At 52.7% G+C, this 21,600-nt stretch overlaps 1 protein-coding gene across 1 annotated transcript in view; it reads right to left on the bottom strand.

Annotated features, from left to right (window-relative positions):
- The window catches only part of LOC129149541 (E3 ubiquitin-protein ligase TRIM48-like), a 32,960-nt gene extending 11,606 nt beyond the window's left edge, over positions 1-21,354 (bottom strand). The window contains exon 1 of the mRNA XM_054718298.1: positions 21,254-21,354. Within this exon, the coding sequence (XP_054574273.1) occupies positions 21,254-21,354 (101 nt within the window). The remainder of the gene's footprint in view (positions 1-21,253) is intronic.
- Positions 21,355-21,600: the final 246 nt, after the last annotated feature.

Below are 21,600 nucleotides of genomic sequence, written 5' to 3'. Positions count from 1 at the left end.
CTGCAGGGGAGGGCAGTTAGGGGTGACCAGGCCTGCAGGGGAGGGCAGTTAGGGGTGACCAGGCCTGCAGGGGAGGGCAGTTAGGGGCAAACAGGCTGGCAGGGGAGCAGTTAGGCATCAATCAGGCTGGCAGGGGAATGGTTAGGTGGTGATCAGGCTGGCAGGCAGAAGTGGTTAGGGGAAATCATGAAGGCAGGCAGGCAAGCAATTGAAAGCCAGCAGTCCTGGATTGTGAGAGGGATGTCCCAGATTGGAGAGGGTGCAGGCTGGGCTGAGGGACACCCCCCATCCCGTGCACAAATTTCGTGCACCAGGCCTCTAGTGTTTTTAATGATTTTTATAGAGAGAGAAGAAGGGAGAGTGATAGAGAAATAAAAACATAGATGAGAGAGAAACATCATCTATTGGCTGCCCCCTGCATGTCCCCTGCTGGGGATTGAGCCCACAACCCAAGCATGTGCCTTGACTGGGAATTGAACCATTAACTTCTTGGTTCATGGGTTGATGCTCAACCACTGAACAACACCAGCTGGGTGCATTATTAATGATTTAACTGGGTTAGAAACTTAGAGTCAGAAGGTAACTGGGGAGACTTTAGATCAGATAACACCTCCTCCCAGCCATGATGCTAGATGTTTTTATAAAAAGTCTCCAAAATATTCTCATTCTTATCCATATTCCTTCCACAAATGTTGTTGAGACAGGGGCTGTCTGAGGACGTAAGGAGCCAATGTGAAGAACACGGTGGGAACCCTGTCCTGCGGGGACTGCCCCTGGGAGAGACAATTCCGAAGAGAGGGCACTGGGTCAGACTGACAGGCAGCTGGTCCTGGGCTGGGACGGCACCTGCCCTGAGGGTCCCGTCCACACCCTGGCTTTCCATGACCTCATAACTGAGAATCAGGCACGGCAACCACCGGCATCTACTTATTTGTGTAAGTAATTTTGCAATTAATTACAAATAAATTATTTATAATTATCTTCACAAATAATTCTATGACTATGTACACATTTTATAAAACTCAAAGAACATTTATTTTTATTTAGATAAAAAATTTTCCAAAGGAAAAGAAACATCTCCCATTAAACTGTGATTACCCTTAAAATTAAGTTTTCAGTTTTCTCAGAAATGAGGGGGAAACCCCTAACTTGCTTTGTAAATGTGCACTAATCCTCCAGATGTGAGTCGGAATATTCCAAGAGGGTTTATTTAGAGGGTGGGAGACATGCGTTTATACACCGTTTTATACCAAGCAATGGGCACACTGGATAGCAACAACGCTTGCTTCCTGAACCTCTTGATACCGTCTTTAGTTTCGTGCCTGTTTGTCTTTGGCTGTTTTCAATTGAGTGACTTCTTTCCCTGTTCTGATATTAACCTTGGTCAGACATACTATGTGCTGCAAATATTTCTTCCCGGACTGCTTTTTGCCTTTCACTTTCTTAATGTCTTTTGATGAGTGAAATATTTTAATGTGAATGAATTTTAAATGCATTAGTTAGGTTGGATTTTAGTGAGCTTGTTGAATATATATATATTTGTGCAAGATTAGGCCTTCCTTCCCCCAGCTGCCGGCACCGGCTTCCCTCTGGCACCTGGGACCCGGGCTTCACTCCCTCTGGCCCCGGCTTCATCTGGAAGGACGTCTGGAATGACATCCGGTCAAATTAGCATATTACTCTTTTTTAAAAATATATATTTTATTGATTTTTTACAGAGAGGAAGGGAGAGGGATAGAGAGCTAGAAACATCGATGGGAGAGAAACACCGACCAGCTGCCTCCTGCACAACCCCCTACTGGGGATGTGCCCGCAACCAAGGTCTATGCCCTTGACCGGAATCGAACCCAGGAACTTTCAGTCCGCAGGCCGACGCTCTATCCACTGAGCCACATTGGTTAGGGCAGCATATTACTCTTTTATTATCCTATATAATAAAAGCCTAATATGCTAAGTCTCCGGTTATCTGGTTGGCCATTCAACCAATCAAAGTGTAATATGCTAATGATATGCTAAGGTCACTCAACCACTCACTATGATGTGCACTGACCACCAGGGAGCAGACGCTCCAACTGGTAGGTTAGCTTGCTCCTGGAGTCCAGCTGATTGGGACTGAACAAGACGGGCCAGACTTGCTCTGGAGCCCTCCCAAGGGTCCTTCCCTGGCTGGTCAACCTCCCGCATCCCTCTCCAGCCCCGATCATGCACCAGTGGGGTCCCTTGGCCTGGCCTGTACCCTCTCACAATCTGGGCTGAGGGACACACCCCCCACCCCCCCCGAGTGCACAAATTTCGTGTACTGGGCCTCTAGTATATATATATATTTAATCCTCACTCGAGGATATTTTTCCAATGACTTTTAGGGAGAGTGGAAGAGAGAGGGAAAGACAGAGAGAAACATCGATGTGAGAGAAACACATCCATTGGTTGCCCCCTGCATGGCCCCAACCAGGGCCTGGGCTGGGGAGGAGACTGCAACCAAGGTACGTGCCCTTGACTGGAATTGAACCCTGGGACCCTTTGGTCCACAGGCCAATGCTCTATCCACTGAGCCAAACTGGCTAGGGCAAGCTTGTTGAATATTTATTGCAACATGTCAGACCTTATATTCTAAAATATTTGCTGCTTCTTGTCCTCTCATCTTTCAATGGTCACCCAGTGTCACAATCTGTTTAATCACATGACAGACTCACAGGCCTCCCGTCTCCTGGGTCCTGTCACCTTTTCTGCTCCTCTTTGCATGGTTTCTGCTCAGCTTTCTGCTGTGCCCAGTCTACCGTTCAACTCATCCGATGACCCTCCGCTGACATTATTGAAAATGTCTTAGAATGAATGTCTACATTAATGTAAATGTTCTAGAATAACCCAATCCCATTTCCAGCTAAGTTCTCCATCCTTTCCTGTTAATCATGATTCACTTAAGCACACGTGTGCTAATTCCTGCGTCCGAGCGTCTGTGTGAGCACCCATGGGCCCCTCTTTTTGCGGGTGTTCTCTGCATGTATAGAGGTGTCTCATGTGGGCTGGACTCTGTGTATAAACAGACCCTGAAGCCTGAGGCACAGGCCAGCCCTGCCCAGAGCGCCCCCTCTCCCGCCGGGCAGAGGATGGGGCTGAGCAGGTCCATCAGCTCTTCAAGGAGACCTGGCTCAGCTGCAGCTTTCCTCGATTTCCATTGGCCTCTGGTTTCTAATAATTTGACGTCAACATTTGCTTTCGGTCCTGAGTTCCAAACACATGGTGGGCATCTTTGAGCTGTAGGTGCTGCAACATGCAGGGCTGTGGGGTTTGAGCCCCAAGACAGTGAGATCTGAGTGCTTATCCTGCTCCACTGACAGGCGCTCAGCTGTGGCCTGTGGCAGGGGTCGGGGGCAGAAACCAGCTGGGTCTGCGTTTTCTTTTTTGTTTAATCTATTTTTAAAAAATACATTATTGATTTCAGAGAGGAAGGGGGGAGAGAGAGAGAGAGAGAGAAACATCAGTGATGAGAGAGAATCATTGATGGGCTGCCTCCTGCACGCCCCGCACTGGGGATCAAACCCGCAAACCAGGCAAGTGCCCTGACTGGGAAACCAACCGTGACCTCCTGGTTCATAGGTCGATGCTCCACCACCGAGCCTCGCCGGCCGGGCTGGGTCAGTGTTTTCTACAGGTGCCTGTCCCCGGCCTCGGCCCGATGGGCAAAAGTGTCCCGCTGGGCCCCTTGGAGGCCACTGACCAGCTCACCTGCACCAGGAAGTGACCTGGGTAGGCCAGCAGCTGCCCAGTCCTACCAGTTAGTTTAGAATATTTTGCACACAAAAATCTTAGCTGCTTTAAATTATGTTTTAATCTGTTTTATTCTAGTTTTTACAATGGCAGTGATGGCCTGCCATGCTTTCTACGCCCACATGAAAATCTGAACTCCAAGCAGATATTTTTAACTGTTGCCCAAATGTAAACATTTTTTAAAACTTTTTTTCTCACATTCGGAGTGTGAATTCTATCTGCTCCTGATTTGGAAAAATAACGGCTTCTATTGCTTATATCATCACAATCATTATAAAAAATAAAGCGGAGCTGGGACACATATATGATTAACATTCTGAATTTCGGGAGATCTTTGGGGAGGAGAAGGGAGAACATTCCCTCTACAGGTGCAATGAGAGGACGTGGGATCTTAGCTCAGTCCAGACTCAGTTTACCCCGTGCCTTCCAGATCCGCCGTTTTACCTCACAGCACGCTGAGCGTTGAAAAGAATGTAGAAAGGTCGGTGTAATAGCTGCTCCTTTTCTTCCAAGAGACGGAGTTTGTCCAGGAAGAAAGCGGAGGGAGCAGCCGGAGCCCCAGGTCACGGACGGAGCGGGGTGCCTGCGAGTACCATCCCTCGTTTCTCACACGGGGCACCCACGGGCGCACCTGCCCGGCCACATGGGCTCCTGGGGCAGGAGGTGGAAAGCTCTGGGCCCAGCTGGGTTTCGCTGTGATGGGCTGGGTCTGGTGCATAATGGGAAGGGCCACTCAGCCTCGGGCAGAGCCGCAGCCGGGCGCTCGCTGTGCTCTCGCAGCGCTGAGCTGCACATCCATCACGCTGCACGCCTCTCGCATTGACGAGGTTCTGACTTCTCGGGGCAGTGATTGATTCTGAAAATCCCGACCCAGCATGCCCCTGGCAGAAAATAGATTTGGGCTATTTAAAGAACATTTATTGAGCTCCAACTTCCTGAGGCCCAGCATGGAGCTATGGGGCAGATACAATGTAATTTGGTGCAAATATGGTTTTTGTACTTTGTAACCACAGTAGCATGCATTCTGTGAAAGAGTGCAAAATGAGAAGGATCAAGAAATCAGGGATATTCAGCGATTACGACAAACTGAAGACCTGAGAATGAAACCTTTACCTGCGCCAGGTGCTGAGTCCCATGGGAACAGGACTGAATCCTAAGCTCAGCTTTGGGGGGGCGGTGGAGGGCGAGGGACAGTGGGGTTCAGGCGGATGGGCCACAGCACAGAGCTCACATGACACTGTGATCCTATCTAATAATAGACAAATATGTAAATTGACCATACCTCCGACACACACACAAACCACGCCCACAAGCCACACCCACCATCCAATCAGAGCGAGCATGCAAATTAACCCAAACCAAGATGGCTACAGCCACAGAGAACAAGGTTTCCTAGGTAACAGAGGAAGCCAAGCTTTCAACCTGCCCTTGCCAGGCCTAAGCCTCCACTCAAGCTACAAAGTTTCAATTATAGAAGGTAAACAAATTCAAACAAATGGCGGCAGAATGGAGCTTGAGAGAGCAGGCTAGGGTTGCCCCCGGCAACAGGGGAAGCAAAGCTTTCCGCACACCGTGGCCTGGGCTCACCCGCTTAAGGCAACAAAGTTTCAATTATAACCCCAACACAAATGGCTGTCTGCCTCGGAGGGAGCCCCAGGCTTGGCTCTGCTCCAGGCTACAAAGTTTCAATTGTAGAAGGAAAATAAATTCCAGATACCAGGGCCTCTGCTTGGGTTGCCAGGGGGCGTGGCCGGCCTGCAAACCACCACAGGTCCCTTGCTCAGGCCACCCCATGCCCCAAGGGAACCCCCAGCCTGATCCGGGACGCCCTTCAGGGCAAACCAGCTGGCCCCCACTCCTGCACCAGGCCTCTATCCTATCTAATAAAAGAGTAATATGCAGATTGACCATCACTCCAACACACAATATAGCTGCCCCCAGGTGGTCAAAGATCCTGCCCCCATGTGGACACAAGGGCCTAAACAGGCAGTCGGACATCCCTCAAGGGGTCCCATATTGGAGAGGGTACAGGCTGGGCTGAGGGACAACCCCCCTCCATGCACGAATTTCGTGCACCAGGCCTCTAGTATCTCCATAAAGATGACTTCCCCCTTAAATCTGAGCTAGGACAAAAGCAGTGCACAGATGAGACAGGAAGGGGACCTTTTACACCCTACACACGTTATAAACACTGGACACCAACCTATGGTCCATTTAGTTCCCCTTTAACCACCCAGGAGTTCTGTGGAAAGGAGTTAAATGCTGGCTAATGATTATATTCTGTACAATGGACTGCACAGCGAACCGGCAGGTTTTCGGCTAGAATATTACTTGTAATTACGTAATTATTAAAGGATCTGGACTCACTCGGTGGGTTAGAGCATCCTCCTGATACGCCAAGGCTGTGGGTTCCATCCCCAGGCAGGGCACATGCAAGAATCCGCCAGTGAAAGCATCAACAAGTGGAACAACAAATCGATGTTTCTCCCCGCCCCCCAAATCACTAAATAAAAATTTTAAAAAAGAGCAGATGCTAAACAGCAAATGTTAAATGGATAATATATTAGGAAACAATGAAAAAAATAGGAAGATGTAAACCAAAGACTGTCCTGGAGAAATTCTGGGGAACACACTTTGTAATGTCCTATTACAGACTGAGAGTCTCCGCTTCCCACCTGGCCCAGGCCCAGGTGCCTGCTCACTTCCCTCAGTGACCCGAGGAGACTCGTTCAGAGCAGCCGAGGCCAGCACGCAGGGGAGGCCCACACGCGGAGGCCCGCACACGGAGGCCCTCACATGGAGGCCCGCACACGGAGGCCCGCACACGGAGGCCCGCACACGGAGGCCCTCACACAGAGGCCCTCACACGGAGGCCCGCACGTGGGGGAGGCCCACATACGGAGGCCCTCACACGGAGGCCCTCACACGGAGGTCCGCACGTGGGGGAGGCCACATACAGAGGCCCTCACACGGAGGCCCGCACACGGAGGCCCTCACACGGAGGACCGCACACGGAGGCCCGCACACGGAGGACCGCATGCGGAGGAGGCCCGCACACAGAGGCCCTCACACGGAGGCCCGCACACGGAGGCCCTCACACGGAGGCCCGCACACGGAGGCCCGCCCGAGGAGACCCGCACGCTCCTCAGGGGAGAATGTGACTGTTCCCTGACTTACCCAGTTACACATTTTCCTAAATTCAAAAGGAAAAGCTGACAGAAACGACCTGGAAAACCTTTTTAGAGACCAGACCAAGTTTTAAAACAACTGCCTGCCCTCAGACTCCCAGGACGGCTCCCAGACATCAGCTGTCCCTGTTGGACAGGAACAGACGCTCCCTGAGCCCTGGGTTTCTCTCAGACACGCCCTCGTCAGGGCGGCCCACGGCCAGGGCTGCTGGCATCGCCCATAGTAACAGTCAGCGACAGAGGGCCGTGTCCTGCGGGAGTGAATGCGGGGCGCGGACGCAGCCCTGGCACCTGGGCTTCTGGGGCCGTGCCGGTGCCCTGGCGCCTCCTCTCCCCGGCGTGGGTGCGCCCCTGCGGCACCGCATCCTTATGGGACGCCTGCGATCTCAGCCCCTCCCGCCTGTGGAGCAGCGCAGAGCCTCCCACCCCGCAGGCGGCCGCGGCCTCCGAGGAGCTGGTGAGGACGCAGTGGGAGACACGGTGCCTCCAGCCCAGGCCATCCTGGGACAGGCGTGGGAAGGCCCTGGGAGCCGAGAGCCTGGGTGCGGTTTCAGACCGTCTGCTGGTGAAGGAGGAGCGTGACCTGGACGTGGCATCTCGGGCACCGAGAGGCGTCCACCCCCGCTGTCGGGGTCTCTGGGGCCACAGGGCAGCAGGGGGCAGGGCGCTCTGTCAGGGACGGAACCGTCTCAGGTGAGAAACCTGCAGCCCAGGTAGCATCCACAGCAAGGGGCTCCTCTGCGGAGTTCGATGCGCTGGATGGGGGCGGGGGAGGGGTATCAGGGTGAACTTCCTGGAGATAAACAGCAGTGGGATTTGTAAAAAAGGCACAGCACCCGCAGAATTATTCCAGGGGTTCCGGCCTCTGAGGGGAATTGCAGAAGATGGCCTGTGGTTTGATGAGTTAATTCACAGGATCCTGGAGCGTGTTGGAGCCTGAAATGTAAACTTAGAGAGGGGCATTGAGTCTGTTTAACTATTCGATTTCCAAAGCATCTGTGTCCCCAGGGAGCCACTTCTAGCACCTCCTGGCGCTGGTGAAGGAGACCAATTACCGCACCTCTCCGGCCAGTGACGGCTAACATTTGTGTACGGGGCGGGGGCGGGGGCAGCTATCGTACCACCTTAACGTTACGTTCACAGAGTAAATGACATCACTTATGTGAAGGGCTTGGGAAACGCCTGCTGCACACATGCCCTCCTCACACCCACTCTCCTCTGATCATACACCACACGTCCACGCACAGTGAGCCTGGCGTGATGACTGCGCACGTTCTGTGCACGCCAACCCTGGTGGGCAGGCGCGCACATAGGCCCTTGCTTTCACCCTGAGCTGTGCGGCTGTTGGAACAGACTTTCAGACCCGAGCTGCCCGCACGCATGGCTGTTAGACTCGTCATTACGGGAAGTACAGCATGTGAGATGCGGGCTCGCAATACTCTTTCCAGTTCCTTTCCATCCACGCGTCGTTCAAAATGTGTTCCGTGCTGCTCTGGTTTGCAGCAGGCGATGCAGGTCAGGACTTCGGGGGGACAGCGAGCGGGCAGGGTGTGGCCAGGACCCGGGCACCGGGCCTCCGTCCTTGGCCTCAGCCCGGAGCGCCACCCTCTCAGAAGAGGCACAAAGCAACAGAAACGTCTTCAAGAAATAAATCAGAAACCCGGAGGAGCTCTCTGCCCTCTTGGGTGTGCCTGTGAGCAAGAAGACATTTATTTTATTTATTTAAAAATATTTTTTATTGATTGCAGAGAGGAAGGGAGAGGGAGAGAGAGAGAGAAACCATCAATGATGAGAGAGAATCACTGATCAGCTGCCTCCTGCTCGCCCCGCCCTGGGGATGGAGCCTGCAACCCGGGCCTGTGCCCTGACCGGGAATCAACTGTGACCTCCTGGTTCATAGGTCGGCGCTCAACCCCTGGCCACACGGGCTGGGCAAGGAAGGCGTTTACCAAGTCCTGTGGGAGAGGCTGCTGGGCAGTCCCAGGGGGGACCTGAGCTGAGACACCAGACACGAGGGCCCTCCGAGTCCCGTTCCAGAAATCACGCCCCGCAGGAGAGCGTCGCTGGGCAGGAGGTGGGAGGCCGTGGGGTGCTCCGGGAGGAGGCCGCTGTGCTCCACGTGGGGTGTCTCTGGAGGCTGCTTTCAGGGGACCCCGGGTGGCTTGTGCACCAGGTCAGCTTTCACCTGGGACGCGTCCTGACACCCTGAGAGTCCTGACTGCACCACCTCCAGCCGGGAGGCACTGCCGCTTGCTAATGTGGCAGAATGAGCCAGGCCTCCCCAGAGTTTGTGTCCAGTTCGCTCTAAAACGTTCCTCCTTGGAAGGAGCTCTTTCCCATCCAAGTTTGCTTGTCAGTTCGCTTCTCCCACGGCTCCGCCGATGGCATCGCCCCAGACGCCCGCTGAGCGCAAGGAGCAGAGGAGTTGCGAACCCAGCTCTAGGCCAGTGGGGCTACTGGAGCATCGATTCGCATTCACGGGGAGTATTTCAGGGTGAGAGGCGGCCCCGGCTTTGGGCGGCAGGCGCACGTGCACAGTGTATTTGAGAAGTCGCCCGAACCTTATAGACTCTGATAGTATTTCAAATGCACCGAAGGTGGCTGAGTATTTTCCTTGGTCTGAGGACGAAACGGAAAGAATTGCAAAGATCTCACTGTGCTGACTTGGTTTCCTGCTTGCTGATGAGGGCCAGAAGGTCTGAGGCGTGGCTGTGCTACGGCAGATGGAAAATGCAGGTATTTCTAGAGTGTTCCGCAGGAATCAACTGTGACCTCCTGGGGCCTCAGCCTGGGGGTGGAAGCGTCACTGGGAGAGGGAGGCAGTGGGGCTCTCACCCGGATGGAGCCGTCCTGACAGATGCTATCGGCCGCCCTGGCCTCGTGGGGGTCGGGGACGGGACTCTGTATCCGCTGGAGACCCTGGTCCCTCAGCACCTCCCCGCTTCCCCGGCCTGGAAGAGGATTTCTGACGGAAACGCCAGTTTGAAGAAGGGGATTGCACTTAGGTAATGATTTCTGTAAATAAGTAGTCCCTCCAATAAAGAAAGGGTAACCCAAGACGCATGCAGACTTGCCCCGTTGCTGACCCCGGTCCCACTGAGTGTGCGTGGACGCCCTGCCGCCGGGCACTGAGGGGGCGCTGCATGGGGGCGACGCCGCGTGCGCCCGGCGTAGGGATGGCAGGGTGTCAGGAGTGGCGCATCCTGACGTTGCCGCCCACACAGAACTAACGAAGAAACACGGTTAGGCTCCTGGGAGCGCCTGCTCACACATTCCCAGCTGATCACACTCCCCTGGTCATGCGGCATGAGGACATGTATCTAACATACACCAGTGACGCTTCAGCCCTGGCCGCCCCGCTGACGGCGCTGCCCTGGCGCCCGAAGGAAGCGTCCCCAGCGCCCGTTGGCTCAGCCTCTTGTGCTCAGGACTCTACACCCGGGGCCGTTTTCAGCAGGAAAGTCACCGACAAAACCCTCACACTGAGAAACGTGGCTCTGCAGACCCACAGGGACACCTGCTTATGGGAGGGCAGCCAGACACCGGGCAGGACACGGCCCTGCTTCCCTCAGCGGGGCACCTGCATGCCAGCTGACCCGTGTGTGCTGCTCCGTGCGGTCCATGCAGCTCGGGAAGCACCTGGATTGCCTGGCTGGTGTGGCTCCCTGGTTGAATGTCAACCTATGAACCAGGAGGTCACGGTTCAATTCCATCAAGGCACATGCCCGGGTTATGAGCTTGATCCCCAGTGTGGGGTGTGCAGGAGGCAGCTGATCAATGACTCTCTCATCATTGATGTTTCTCTCTCTCTCTACCTCCCTTCTTCTCTGAAATTAATATATATGTGTGTGTGTGTGTGTATGTATGTATTTAAAGCACCTGGATCGGCCCACAGACACCCTTTAGTGAGTGGGGAGTTCACAGATACGGAATTTGCAAATAGCAAGGATGGCTGGCATCAGATACACCCTCACTGCCTGTTCAGGTCCTGCAGGGCCTGCACTCTGAGAGTGGCACCCACATCTTACCAACCAGTCTGTCCACGCAGCATTTGTCTGGCAAACCAGAGCAGAGATGAGGAGGGTCCTTACTTTTGTTGTTGCTGTTAATCCTCACCTGAGGGTGTTTTTCCATTGATTTTTAGAGAGAGTGGAAGAGAGAGGGAGAGACAGAGAGAAACATCGATGTGAGAGAGACACATTGGTTGGTTGCCTCCTGCATGTGCCCCGGCCAGAACTGGGGAACCAGGAACCAAGGTACGTGCCCTTGACTGGAATTGAACCCGGGTCCCTTCAGTCAGCGGGGTGACACTATCCACTGAGCCAAACCGGCCAGGGAGGGATGGTCCTTACTTCACCATATTGTAGTGGGTGATGCCAAATGACTAACCTCCAGGCAAATTGCCTACCAAGCAGTGAGAGAGAAATTAGTTTCTTTTAACCCCACCACACTTTTGGGTGACGGCTCAAAGACCTTAGTTTTATGGGAGTGAATGCACATTCGAGCCAATGAAAAACTCGAGGGGACATGAGACGTTTGTTAAAACAAAGTGAAATGAATAAATGAATACAGTCTTCCTCCTTGGTCTACTTTGGTGCCATTTTTGCTTTGACACAACAGGAAGCCCACTGCTCTGCATTTTCTGGGTCGATGGCAGGAGACTCGGGGTCACGGGCAGTCGGGATGCACAGGGGCCTCCATCCGCCCCCTCCTCACTGTCCTCTGAATGACGGGCTCGTCCCCGATCGGACACTTCCCGGTTCTCACCCAGACCCGGTGCCTTTCTGTCGACAGATGCCCAAACCTGTCTGCATGGTTGGCCACGTGGCTGCCGGTCACACAAACCTTGTAATCTCTAAATTATCTAAGTTACATATTTATAACTAAAGAACACGCAGATTGCCAAGGAAAACCCAGAGTTCTCACCTTATAATTCCTTTCCTCCTAATCCCCTCTGTTTAGGGGTTTGTCATAAGAGCACAGACTTTTGGTTTGTTTCATTGTGTGCAAATGTACAATTGTGCGAACCCTATTTTTCTGTACCGGGCTCTTGCTCACTGCTGTATCCTAGAAAGATCTAAGTCCAAAGTCTTTTAAAATGGGTGCTTTTGAGGCCCCAGGGTGCTGCACCCCCATGTTAGATGCTGGTCAGCATTAAACTTTCATTGAATTAGAAATCGCTGCCCATGTCTTGAGAGGAATGGAACTCGGGGTCAAGGGCAACGCGCAATCCTTTGGCTGGGGCTACTAGCATCCACTCGGACAGTTTCCTCTCCTGGGCCTTCTCAGTCTCAGTGGTAGCGCCAGGAACTGCAGAAAAATTTGCCTAAACGACAGGTGAATTGGTTGAAGAGAAACTGGCTGATTTGACAAATTGTTCATAACGACAAATGGCTCAGAAGGACAAATTGCACAAAAATGAATATTTCTGATCGTGGGCTCCCGACGACTTGTCCTTCTGTGCACGGAATCTGGAGATGTGCCTGTGGTTTCCAGGCACCTGTCAGTGTTTCCTTCCTTTCATCAAAGGTTGGGGGGAGGAGGGCCTTTTTGCATGGACTCCGGGAGGGTTTAAAAAATGTGCACAGGTTCTGAGCCCTTTGGTTCCATCGCCTTCTCGAAACACCACTGATGCGCAGTGAGCTGCATGTACTTCTGCCTATCTCTTGGTCTCCAAAGCAGAAATGGTTTGAAATCACAGCAATGCAACGGCGTGGAAGAGTAAAAATTCTGCTTCAAATGTTTCTGGGAAATCTTGGGTTAGAGTGAAACACATATGTAGTGGGCAACGAGGAAGCACGATGGACATAAGTGAAGTAGACATCATTGACCAAATGTGAATTAATTTTAAAATATAAAAACTGCACAAGATGGAAAATGTTATCCAGATGATTTTTAGAGTCGTGCACTTCGCCTTTAGACAAACCACCTGGAGCTAGAAGTAAAATTAAACATTCTTGAACATAAACAAAATAAGCACTGTGGTTAAAAGGGAATGAATTTGACGTGGGCTGGTGAACACACAAGACAATATGCAGATGATGTGTTCTAGAACTGTACACCTGAACCTATATAATGTTATCAACCACTGTCACCCCAATAAATTACAATTTAAGATTTAAAACATGGAACAGAAACACAGAAGTGCTCAAGTTGCAAATACCTCTGTGATAATAATTCAGTGTCTAGAAATACTTTTGTCATTTCAACTCATTCATATGACCTCAGCAATGCCCTCGGATTTATCTTTTGCATAATTCATTTAACAGTTAGCAGGCATGACGCCCAAGTGGCACAAATAACCTAAAAAACTACAGTTTTTGTTCCTGTAGAAGTAATGGATCTTCTCCACCATCCACAAAAAAAGGGGGAGTCCGAGTTCAAATCTCCAGATGAGAAAGCTTGCTAGCCTTTGGTACATGGTTTGAAGTAGTTCAGTGGCATTTATTTGTGGCTCGTCAGTTGAATTTTCTCTTCACGGACCAAGTTGCGTATCCAATAAACTGAAGTGAAATGAAGTTCCTTGGCAGCGCTGTTTTCAGGCGCTAAGATGGACAGGATGAGCCAGGACTGGCGGGCCGGGGCCCAGCAGCGCCTCTTACCTCCCTCCGGCTCCGGAGCGCCCAGCGGGATGCCACGACCCGGCTCAGACACAGGGCCGTGCTGGGCAGCTCTGTCCTTCCGGGACCCTGTCATTTCCTTGTTCCTTATTTTATTTTATTTTTTATTGATTTCAGAGAGGAAGGGAGAAGGAGAGAGAGTCAGAAACATCAATGATGAGAGAGAATCATGGATCGGCTGCCTCCTGCACGCCCCGTACTGCAGATCGAGCCCACAACCTAGGCATGTGCCCTGACCAGAACTGACCCCGGGACCCTTCAGTCCACAGGCTGTCACTCTATCCACTGAGCCACACCGGCTCAGGCTGCGTTCCCTGCTTTAGACCAGCCAGCACCTGAGAGAGGCGGCCAGCAGCAGATGGGCGGCCTGGAATGGAGAGTGTGACGTGAATGACTGACTGGGACACCGTCCGTGGCTTAGCTTCCTTCCTCCCCTACTGCTACCCTCCCTCCCTCCTTCCACTCCTTGGTGCCCAGGCAGCTTACCCAATGGGCTGTGCTGAGGAAGTGAAGGAGGAACAGAGCAAAGTAACAAAATTCAAGGAGATGAAGACACCTTTTCCCATAACATTCTGAATCACAGCTACTCCGCATCCTCTGTGAAGCTGCCGACTGATGCCCACCGCAGGGCGGGCGGTCTCCCCGCTCACCCACCGACAGGTGCCCCAGCAGGGGGGGCGGTCTCCCCGCTCACCCACCGACAGGTGCTCAGCAGGGCGGGCGGTCTCCCCGCTCACCCACCGACAGGTGCCCCAGCAGGGGGGGCGGTCTCCCCGCTCACCCACTGACAGGTGCCCCAGCAGGGGGGGTGGTCTCCCCGCTCACCCACCCACAGGTGCCCCAGCAGGGGGGGCGGTCTCCCCCGTTGTCTGTTTTCAAACCCTATTTGTTTCAGTAAAGATTGTGGAGCTAAAAAATCATTATTGTGAAACAAAGATGGTTGTTTTCATAAAAGCTAAGATGAACTATTTAGCAACAGTAGATAGAGCTGAGGCCTGAGATCATTTAAAAGTGTTTTCAAAATACTCACAGACCAGACCCTGATGCGGTTGGGAGGAGGGGAAGGCATTACCTAGAAACCTCAATAACTTCCGCACTCCAATTGCTTCACGAATGTTCTGACTCCACTCTTTTTAAAAAATTGAAACTGGAAAGTGCCATTTTAGCAAAAAACCCGCTCGCTGGGGTCCTGGTCCGTGACCCCACTCTGCTCAGTGAGCGTGTACGGAATGTTCTCAGGGGCCGTTTCCGACAACCCACACCTCCCGCAGAGCACCGTGAGGCTGTGCTGCCTGCGTCTCCGCGCCCGTGGCAGCGCCTGGCTGAGGACAGGGCGGTGCAGGTGGAATTAAGTTAAGACTCGAGACAGGAGACCGTCCTGGGTTGCCTGGGCCCTGAGTCGATGGTGAGCGTCTTTAGGAGGCGTGCAGGGCCAAGGCGGGCAGGCCGTGTGCACAGTGATGCGGCCACAACCCAGCGAAGCCACACCATAACCGGCGACGGGCACTTTGTAGCAATGAGAGCGAAGTATAGCCACACAGCGCGGCGGGCGGGCGGGCGCTGTGCTGATGTAAACACAGACACAAAAGGCTCCGTTTTACAAAGTGACAGCAGTCAAAATAAATACAGTCGACAGACTTCATGATGGTTTGTTGGTGAATGGCGGTGTATACGGGAGAGGTCTGTTGCTTTGTTCGAATACTCTATTTCATCACGCGCAGCAACCCAAGGTGATGTTTCTGTAATGGAATCCTGAGAAGTCACTAAGGCAAGCAAATGCTATTATTATCCCAGCTCTGTTTGTTTTGTGATTTTCAATAAACAAAAGGGATTTCACTCCCTATGGAGCTGGAGCGTAGAGTATTATAACTAGCATCTAGCATGGCTCTATATATGTCCCATTTGAATCTATTTGTCATATATCATCTCTGCTTATATACTTACTAGTGGCCCGGTGCACAAAATTTGTGCACAAGGGCGGATATTCCTCAGCCTGGCCTGCACCCTCTCCAATCTGGGACCCCTCGAAGGATGTCCTACTGCCGGTTTACAGGGATTGGGCCTAAACCAGCATTTGGACATCCCTCTCACAATCTGGGACTGCTGGCTCCAGCCGCTCACCTGCCTGCCTGCCTGATTGCCCCTAACCACTCTGCCTGCTGGCCTGCTCACTCCCAAATGCCCCTGTGCCAGCCTGCTCACCCCCAACTGCCCCCCCTGCTGGCCTGCTCGCCCCCAACCTCCCTCCCCACTGGCCTGCTTGCCCCCAACTGCCCCCCTGCTGGCCTGCTCACTCCAAACTGGCCCCCCTGCTGTCCTGATCACCTCCAACTGACCCCCACTGATTGCCTGCTCAACCCCAACTGGCCCCCCTGATGGTCTGCTTACCCGCAACGGCCCTGGCCCCCACCAGCCTGATCACCCACAACTGCTGTCCCATCCTGGCCTGATCACCCCCTGGCGACCCAAGCTCCCAGCCCCTCCTTTTTTTCTTTTTCTTCTTTTTTGTTCAGTGCCTCCTTGAGTGGAGGCCAGGGCCGGCTGGAAGCAAGTATTTGGGATTTATTTATCTTCTATAATTGAAACTTTGTAGCCTTGAGCGGAGGCCAAGGCCAGTCAGGGAGGTCAGGAAGCTTGGCTTCCTCAATTGCCAGGGGAAACCCAAGCCTCCTGCTCGCTTCAGCTCTGTGGCCGCCATTTTTGTTGAGATTTATTTATCTTCTATAATTGATACTTTGTAGCCTTGAGTGGAGGCCAGGGCTGGCTGGAAGCAGGTATCTGGGATTTATTTATCTTCTATAATTGAAATTTTGTAGCCTTGAGCAGAGGCCAGGGCCGGCCAGGGCGGGTGGGAAGCTTGGATTCCTCCATCGCCAGGGCAACCCAAGCCTCCTGCTCACTCCAGCTCCATGGCCACCGCCATCTTGGCTGGGTTAATTTGCATACTCGATCCTGATTGGCTTGTGGGCGTGGCTTGTGGGCATAGCGGAGGTATGGTTAATTTGCATGTTTCTTTTTTATTAGTGTAAATTTATCATTTACTAGAGGCCTGGTGCACGAATTCGTGCACCAGTGGGGTCCCTCGGCCTGGCCTGTGGGATCAGGCCGAAACTGACTCTCCAACATCTTCCAAGGGGGTCCCAGATTGTGAGAGGGCATAGGCCAGACTGAGGGACCCCACTGGTGCATGATTGGAGCCAAGAAGGGATGAGGAAGGTTGGCCAGCTGGGGAGGGATCGTGGGAGGGCTCCAGGGTGTGTCGGCCTGTTTTGCTCAGTCCTGATAGGTTGGACCCCAGCAGTAAGCTCACCTACTGGTCAGAGCATCTTCCCCTGGTGGACCAGTTGACTGTCTGCCCCCTGGTGGTCAGTGCACATCATAGCAAGCAGTTGAGCTGCCTTAGCATATCATTAGCGTATTGCGCTTTGATTGGTTGAACAGACGACTGGACTTTTATTATATAGGATTATCTCTGTCTATGTATCATCTATATCTATCATCTATCTTAGAGTACACATAGACATTCAAAATAAAGAATGATTTAACTTGAATCGAATTGATCTCTTTTTTAATTACTAGGACCCCTTTTTCTCAAGCTGATACTATCTACCAGGGGAAACTTTGCAATCCATCCCTGCCCTTCCCCAGGGGCCCGAGATCTGCCCAGGGATAGTGTCGTTTTCTACATTCTTCCAGCTTGCCATTTCCTTCTTATTTAGAGAACGACTATCTGCGTGAGACCGTTCCTATTTGATTCCTCAGAAAAGTCAGAGTGATGAATGGCCTTTCTTAAGATGCTTTCCACACAGAGGGGCTTTCTCAGGCTTGGGGGCTGCGTATGGTCACAGCAGGGGCGGCGGCAGCCAGCGGCACCTCCGGCAGCACAGCGCCGCCTTATTAATCTCCCAGGGAGCTATCCGGGCACCCGCTGGCCATCGAGCCCCATTTCCCTGCAGTCCCCTTGGGTTAATGCGTGCTCGTTACAGACGGAATGGCCTCTTTGTCACCCCAGCCTATTACCGTCACGCCTCGGGCCAGGTGAGGAGAGCGCCGCCTCGCACCCCAGGCACCTGAGCGCACGTTCCAACACGCGGGGACTTACCAGCACGCACTTCTTACAGGGCTACGCGAGGGCTTTGTTACATCTGCTTTGTTTCAGATAAAACTTTTTAGAGAGGAACTATTTCTCAATAATGACCTTTTAGAACTTGAATTTCACTTACACAGGCCAACATTTCTCAAAATGATTTCGGTCCCTAAGACTTTTTCTCAGTGCCATCGTTCATTTTAAGGCATTACTCCATTTTCCCAAAAGCTGAACAGCTTTGTCTTTCTCGTTTCTAAAAGGAACAAGGAGCCCCAGCCAGTTCGGCTCAGTGGATAGAGCATCGGCCTGCAGATTCTCTCTCATTGTTGATGTTTCTGTCTCTCTCCCTCTCCTTTCCTCTCTGACATAAATAAAAATATATTTAAAAAAAAATAATAAAGCAGGGCCCACAAGCACTGAAGCGGGGAAGGCGAACTGCTTGCAGGGCGAGACCCCCACGCCCCGTGGGCGGCGGACAGGTGGGGTCCACGCCTCTCTCCTCCAGCGCAGACTGGATGGTGCAGAACTCCTTTACACTCACTGAGTGGGTCTTTTTTAATTGAACAAACAATTGCTCCACTTACCATGTGCCAGAAAAAATGTCCACCTCGTTGTTCTTAACGTAGCTAACGCCCCAATAATGTTTGGTGGTGATGTTATGATTCGCCCCCATTTTACAGGACATGGAAACAGCACCTTTTCATAAGTGACTTATTTCCTCTCAGCTTAAGAGTCTGAGCTGGGCTATAGTCTCCTTCCTTCCTTATTCCTGAGATGAATAAAAAGACTCGAGATGAGATGAGAACCTCTTGGTGACGACACGCTGGCTTTGGTGTCTCTGTGGCTTGAAAGCTTGTGGTTCTAACACACAACACACGCGTGTTCCTTTTCCTCCCCCAGAAACCAGACGTGGCACCATTACTGCTGCAAAGATCCCTGGCCCCGCCCCAAGGGGGAGGGCGGAAAGCGAAAACAGGATGGAGCGGCCCGACACCCCAAGTCTCTCCCGGCTCCCCCTGCTCTCTCTGCATCCTTGGGCTCCTTCGTGTGTATTTTTGGCACAAAATCTTTGTATTTGACATTATTTCATAAGGCTCGTCCCCTGTGTCTAAATGCATTCCCCCGTAGCTCCGGGCAACTTTCATTTTCTGAGGCATAAGAATACTCTCTCTTTCTCATTTTTCTGCCCAGCAGGTTTTCATAAATACACAGGCGAATGTTTGTCCTGTTCTGACTGAATTTTAATAAATTCTCTGATCTTCCTCCACAGTCTTCTGTGAAGAGTGGGAAACCTCTAAACCTCACAGCTCTTCCTTTTAGCAGATGATCCAGGGACACACGAATATGTTAAAACACACGTTAGAAATATTACAATCTGCTTTAGGTTCAGCCACCATGGCTCAGGGGTTGAGTGCTGACCTATGAACCAGGAGGTCACAGTCACGGTTCGATTCCCAGTCAGGGCACATGCCCGGGTTGTGGGCTCAATCCCCAGTAGGAGGCATGCAGGAGGCAGCCGATGCATGATCCTCTCTCATCATTGATGTTTCTATCTATCTCTCCCTGTTCCTTCTTCTCTGAAATCAATCTAAACTAATAAAAGAGAAAGATGCAAATTGACTGTACCTTTGGGACACCCATCAGCCAATCAGGAGTGAGTATGCAAATTAACCTAACAAAGATGGTGGGTTAATTTTCATATGTAGGCGCTGAGTGGCCGGGGGTGGGGCGGGATGTTTGCATCGTTGCCATGATGATGACGCTGGCGTTCCACACTGCCCCAGCCGGTCTGGGCCTCTGGGCAGTGTGGGAAGGCAGAAAGGCAGCTCCGGATGGAGCAAAAGCGGAAAGGTGGCTCTGGCCAGCTTTGTGCATCGGGCATCCAGTAAAAATGTATTTAAAAACAAACAAACAAAAAAGGCCTTAGCAAACCATGAGGTTACATATGAAAGGCAAGAAGTGCGTGAGGGTCAGCTGCCAGGGTGCGGGGGGCATGAGACTGGGACATGGCCCCTCATGGGGCACCCCTGTCTCCCTCCCAGCACGGACCCAGGTGGTGGGTCCCGTCTACAGCTGCACCAGCCTCCTGGCAGCAGGTAGGCCCGAGACCGCTGTGCAGGGTGGGCCAGCGCCTCCTGCTGTGTTCCTGCTGTGGAGACACTGGCCAGGGAATGGTGGTGTGTTCAGCTAGCAGCTGAGATGCCGCTCAGCCAAGACCCGGCCAGGGGGCTCACTCACATATGACCCTGGTGCTGAGTTCTGTGGGAAGAGCCAGCACGGAGCTTGTGGGATCCATGTTGATGGTTCAGTTTGCAGGAACTGGAGCCGATCGTCTGACAGCGTTCTGGCTGGTCAGCCTACTGCCCGGCCCCTGGGGCTCTGTCCTGTGACAGCATCTTGAGGACCCCAGTCCCTGGTTTTAATAAGCAATCAGCTGCCTTGTAGCCACAGTTCGATTATGGAGGAGTCCTTCCTGCAGGCAGGTTGGGCATGCTCCTCACGTTCTCCCAACCACTCTCAGAAGCTCACCCTGCTCCTCCTCCTCCTCCTCTTCTCCCTCCTCCTCCTTCTCCTTCTCCTTCTCCTTCTCCTTCTCCTTCTCCTTCTCCTTCTCCTTCTCCCTCCTTCTCCTCCTCCTCCTTTCCTCTCCTTCTCCTTCTTCTTCTCCTCCTCCTTCTCCTCCTCCTCCTCCTCCTCCTCCTCCTCCTCCTCCTCCTTCTCCTCCTCCTCCTTCTTCAAATATATTTTTATTGATTCTAGAGAGGAAGGGAGAGGGAGAGAGAGATAGAAACATGGATGATGAGAGAGAATCATTGACTGGCTGCCTCCTGCATGCCCCCTACTGGGGATCGAGCCTGCAACCCGGACATGTGCCTTGACTGGGAGTCAAACTGAGACCTCTTGGTTCACAGGTCAATGCTCACTCACTGAGCCACACCGGCCAGGCAGTAGCTCACTCTTCTTCAGGGTCTGAGACGTTGCCATGACCTGCAGCTGACACCTGCTGCGGTTCTTGCTCCCAGAACTGGGTGTAAGCCGTGATCTTGCAGGATTAGGGTCTGGGAAGTGGTGACCTGGCTGAGTTGCGTCCCCATGAAGTAATGATGTAGTTACTGTTCGAAGGTGAGACACTGGGGTCTGATTGCTGCCTAAAAGGTGACAATACTGCCCTGGCCGGTGGCTCAGTGGTTAGAGCATCAGCCCACAGCTGGAAGGGTCTTGGGTTCAATTCCCGGTCAAGGGCATGTACAGGTTACTGGTTTGTTCTCTGGCCCTTGTGGGGCGAGTGTGAGAGGCAACTGGTCTATGCATCTCTCTCAGGGATGTTTCTCTCTCTCCCCCTCCCTCCCTGCCTCCTTCTCTCCCTCCCTCTCTCCTTCCCTTCAACTCTCTCTCTCTCTAAAAAAAAAATAAAAAATCAATTGAAAAATATCCTCAGGTGAGGATTTAAAAAAGTGACAATGCCGATGGGATTTGAAGACCTGTCACCCATCTCAACACGCCTGGGGGGTGGGGTCAGGTCTCAGGGTGCTGGATATGGAGGGAGAATGTGGTTCAGGTGGGACTGGTTGCTGATAAAACGCACTCACTGGCGATCCTGGGTCAGTGTGCCGAGTGGCACCAGGGCACTCTGGCTGTTGACAGAGTCAGGCTCCGTGTGGGTCAGGGAGCTGGGTTGAGGAGTCCCCATGCTCAAAGACAATGCACACTGAGGAATTTGGTGGTGGTGGTAGGGGGGTGCCTTCACCCACAGATGGCTGCATGGCTGCTTCCTAAGCTCGTCCTCAACGGCGTCCTCAGAAGACTCTCCACGGGGCACGGGGAGCACATGGGGAGCCCACGAGGGAGGAGGCGTGTCCTCAACAGCGGCAGCCACAGAGCTGTGTGTGTCACTGCTGCGCAGGGCCCTGGGTGGGGTGGGGGTGCTAGGATGTGG

This window comes from Eptesicus fuscus, chromosome 6, assembly GCF_027574615.1.
Source record: "Eptesicus fuscus isolate TK198812 chromosome 6, DD_ASM_mEF_20220401, whole genome shotgun sequence".
In the NCBI taxonomy this organism is placed as follows: domain Eukaryota; kingdom Metazoa; phylum Chordata; class Mammalia; order Chiroptera; family Vespertilionidae; genus Eptesicus; species Eptesicus fuscus.
This window is presented reverse-complemented; position numbering and strand designations above follow the sequence as displayed.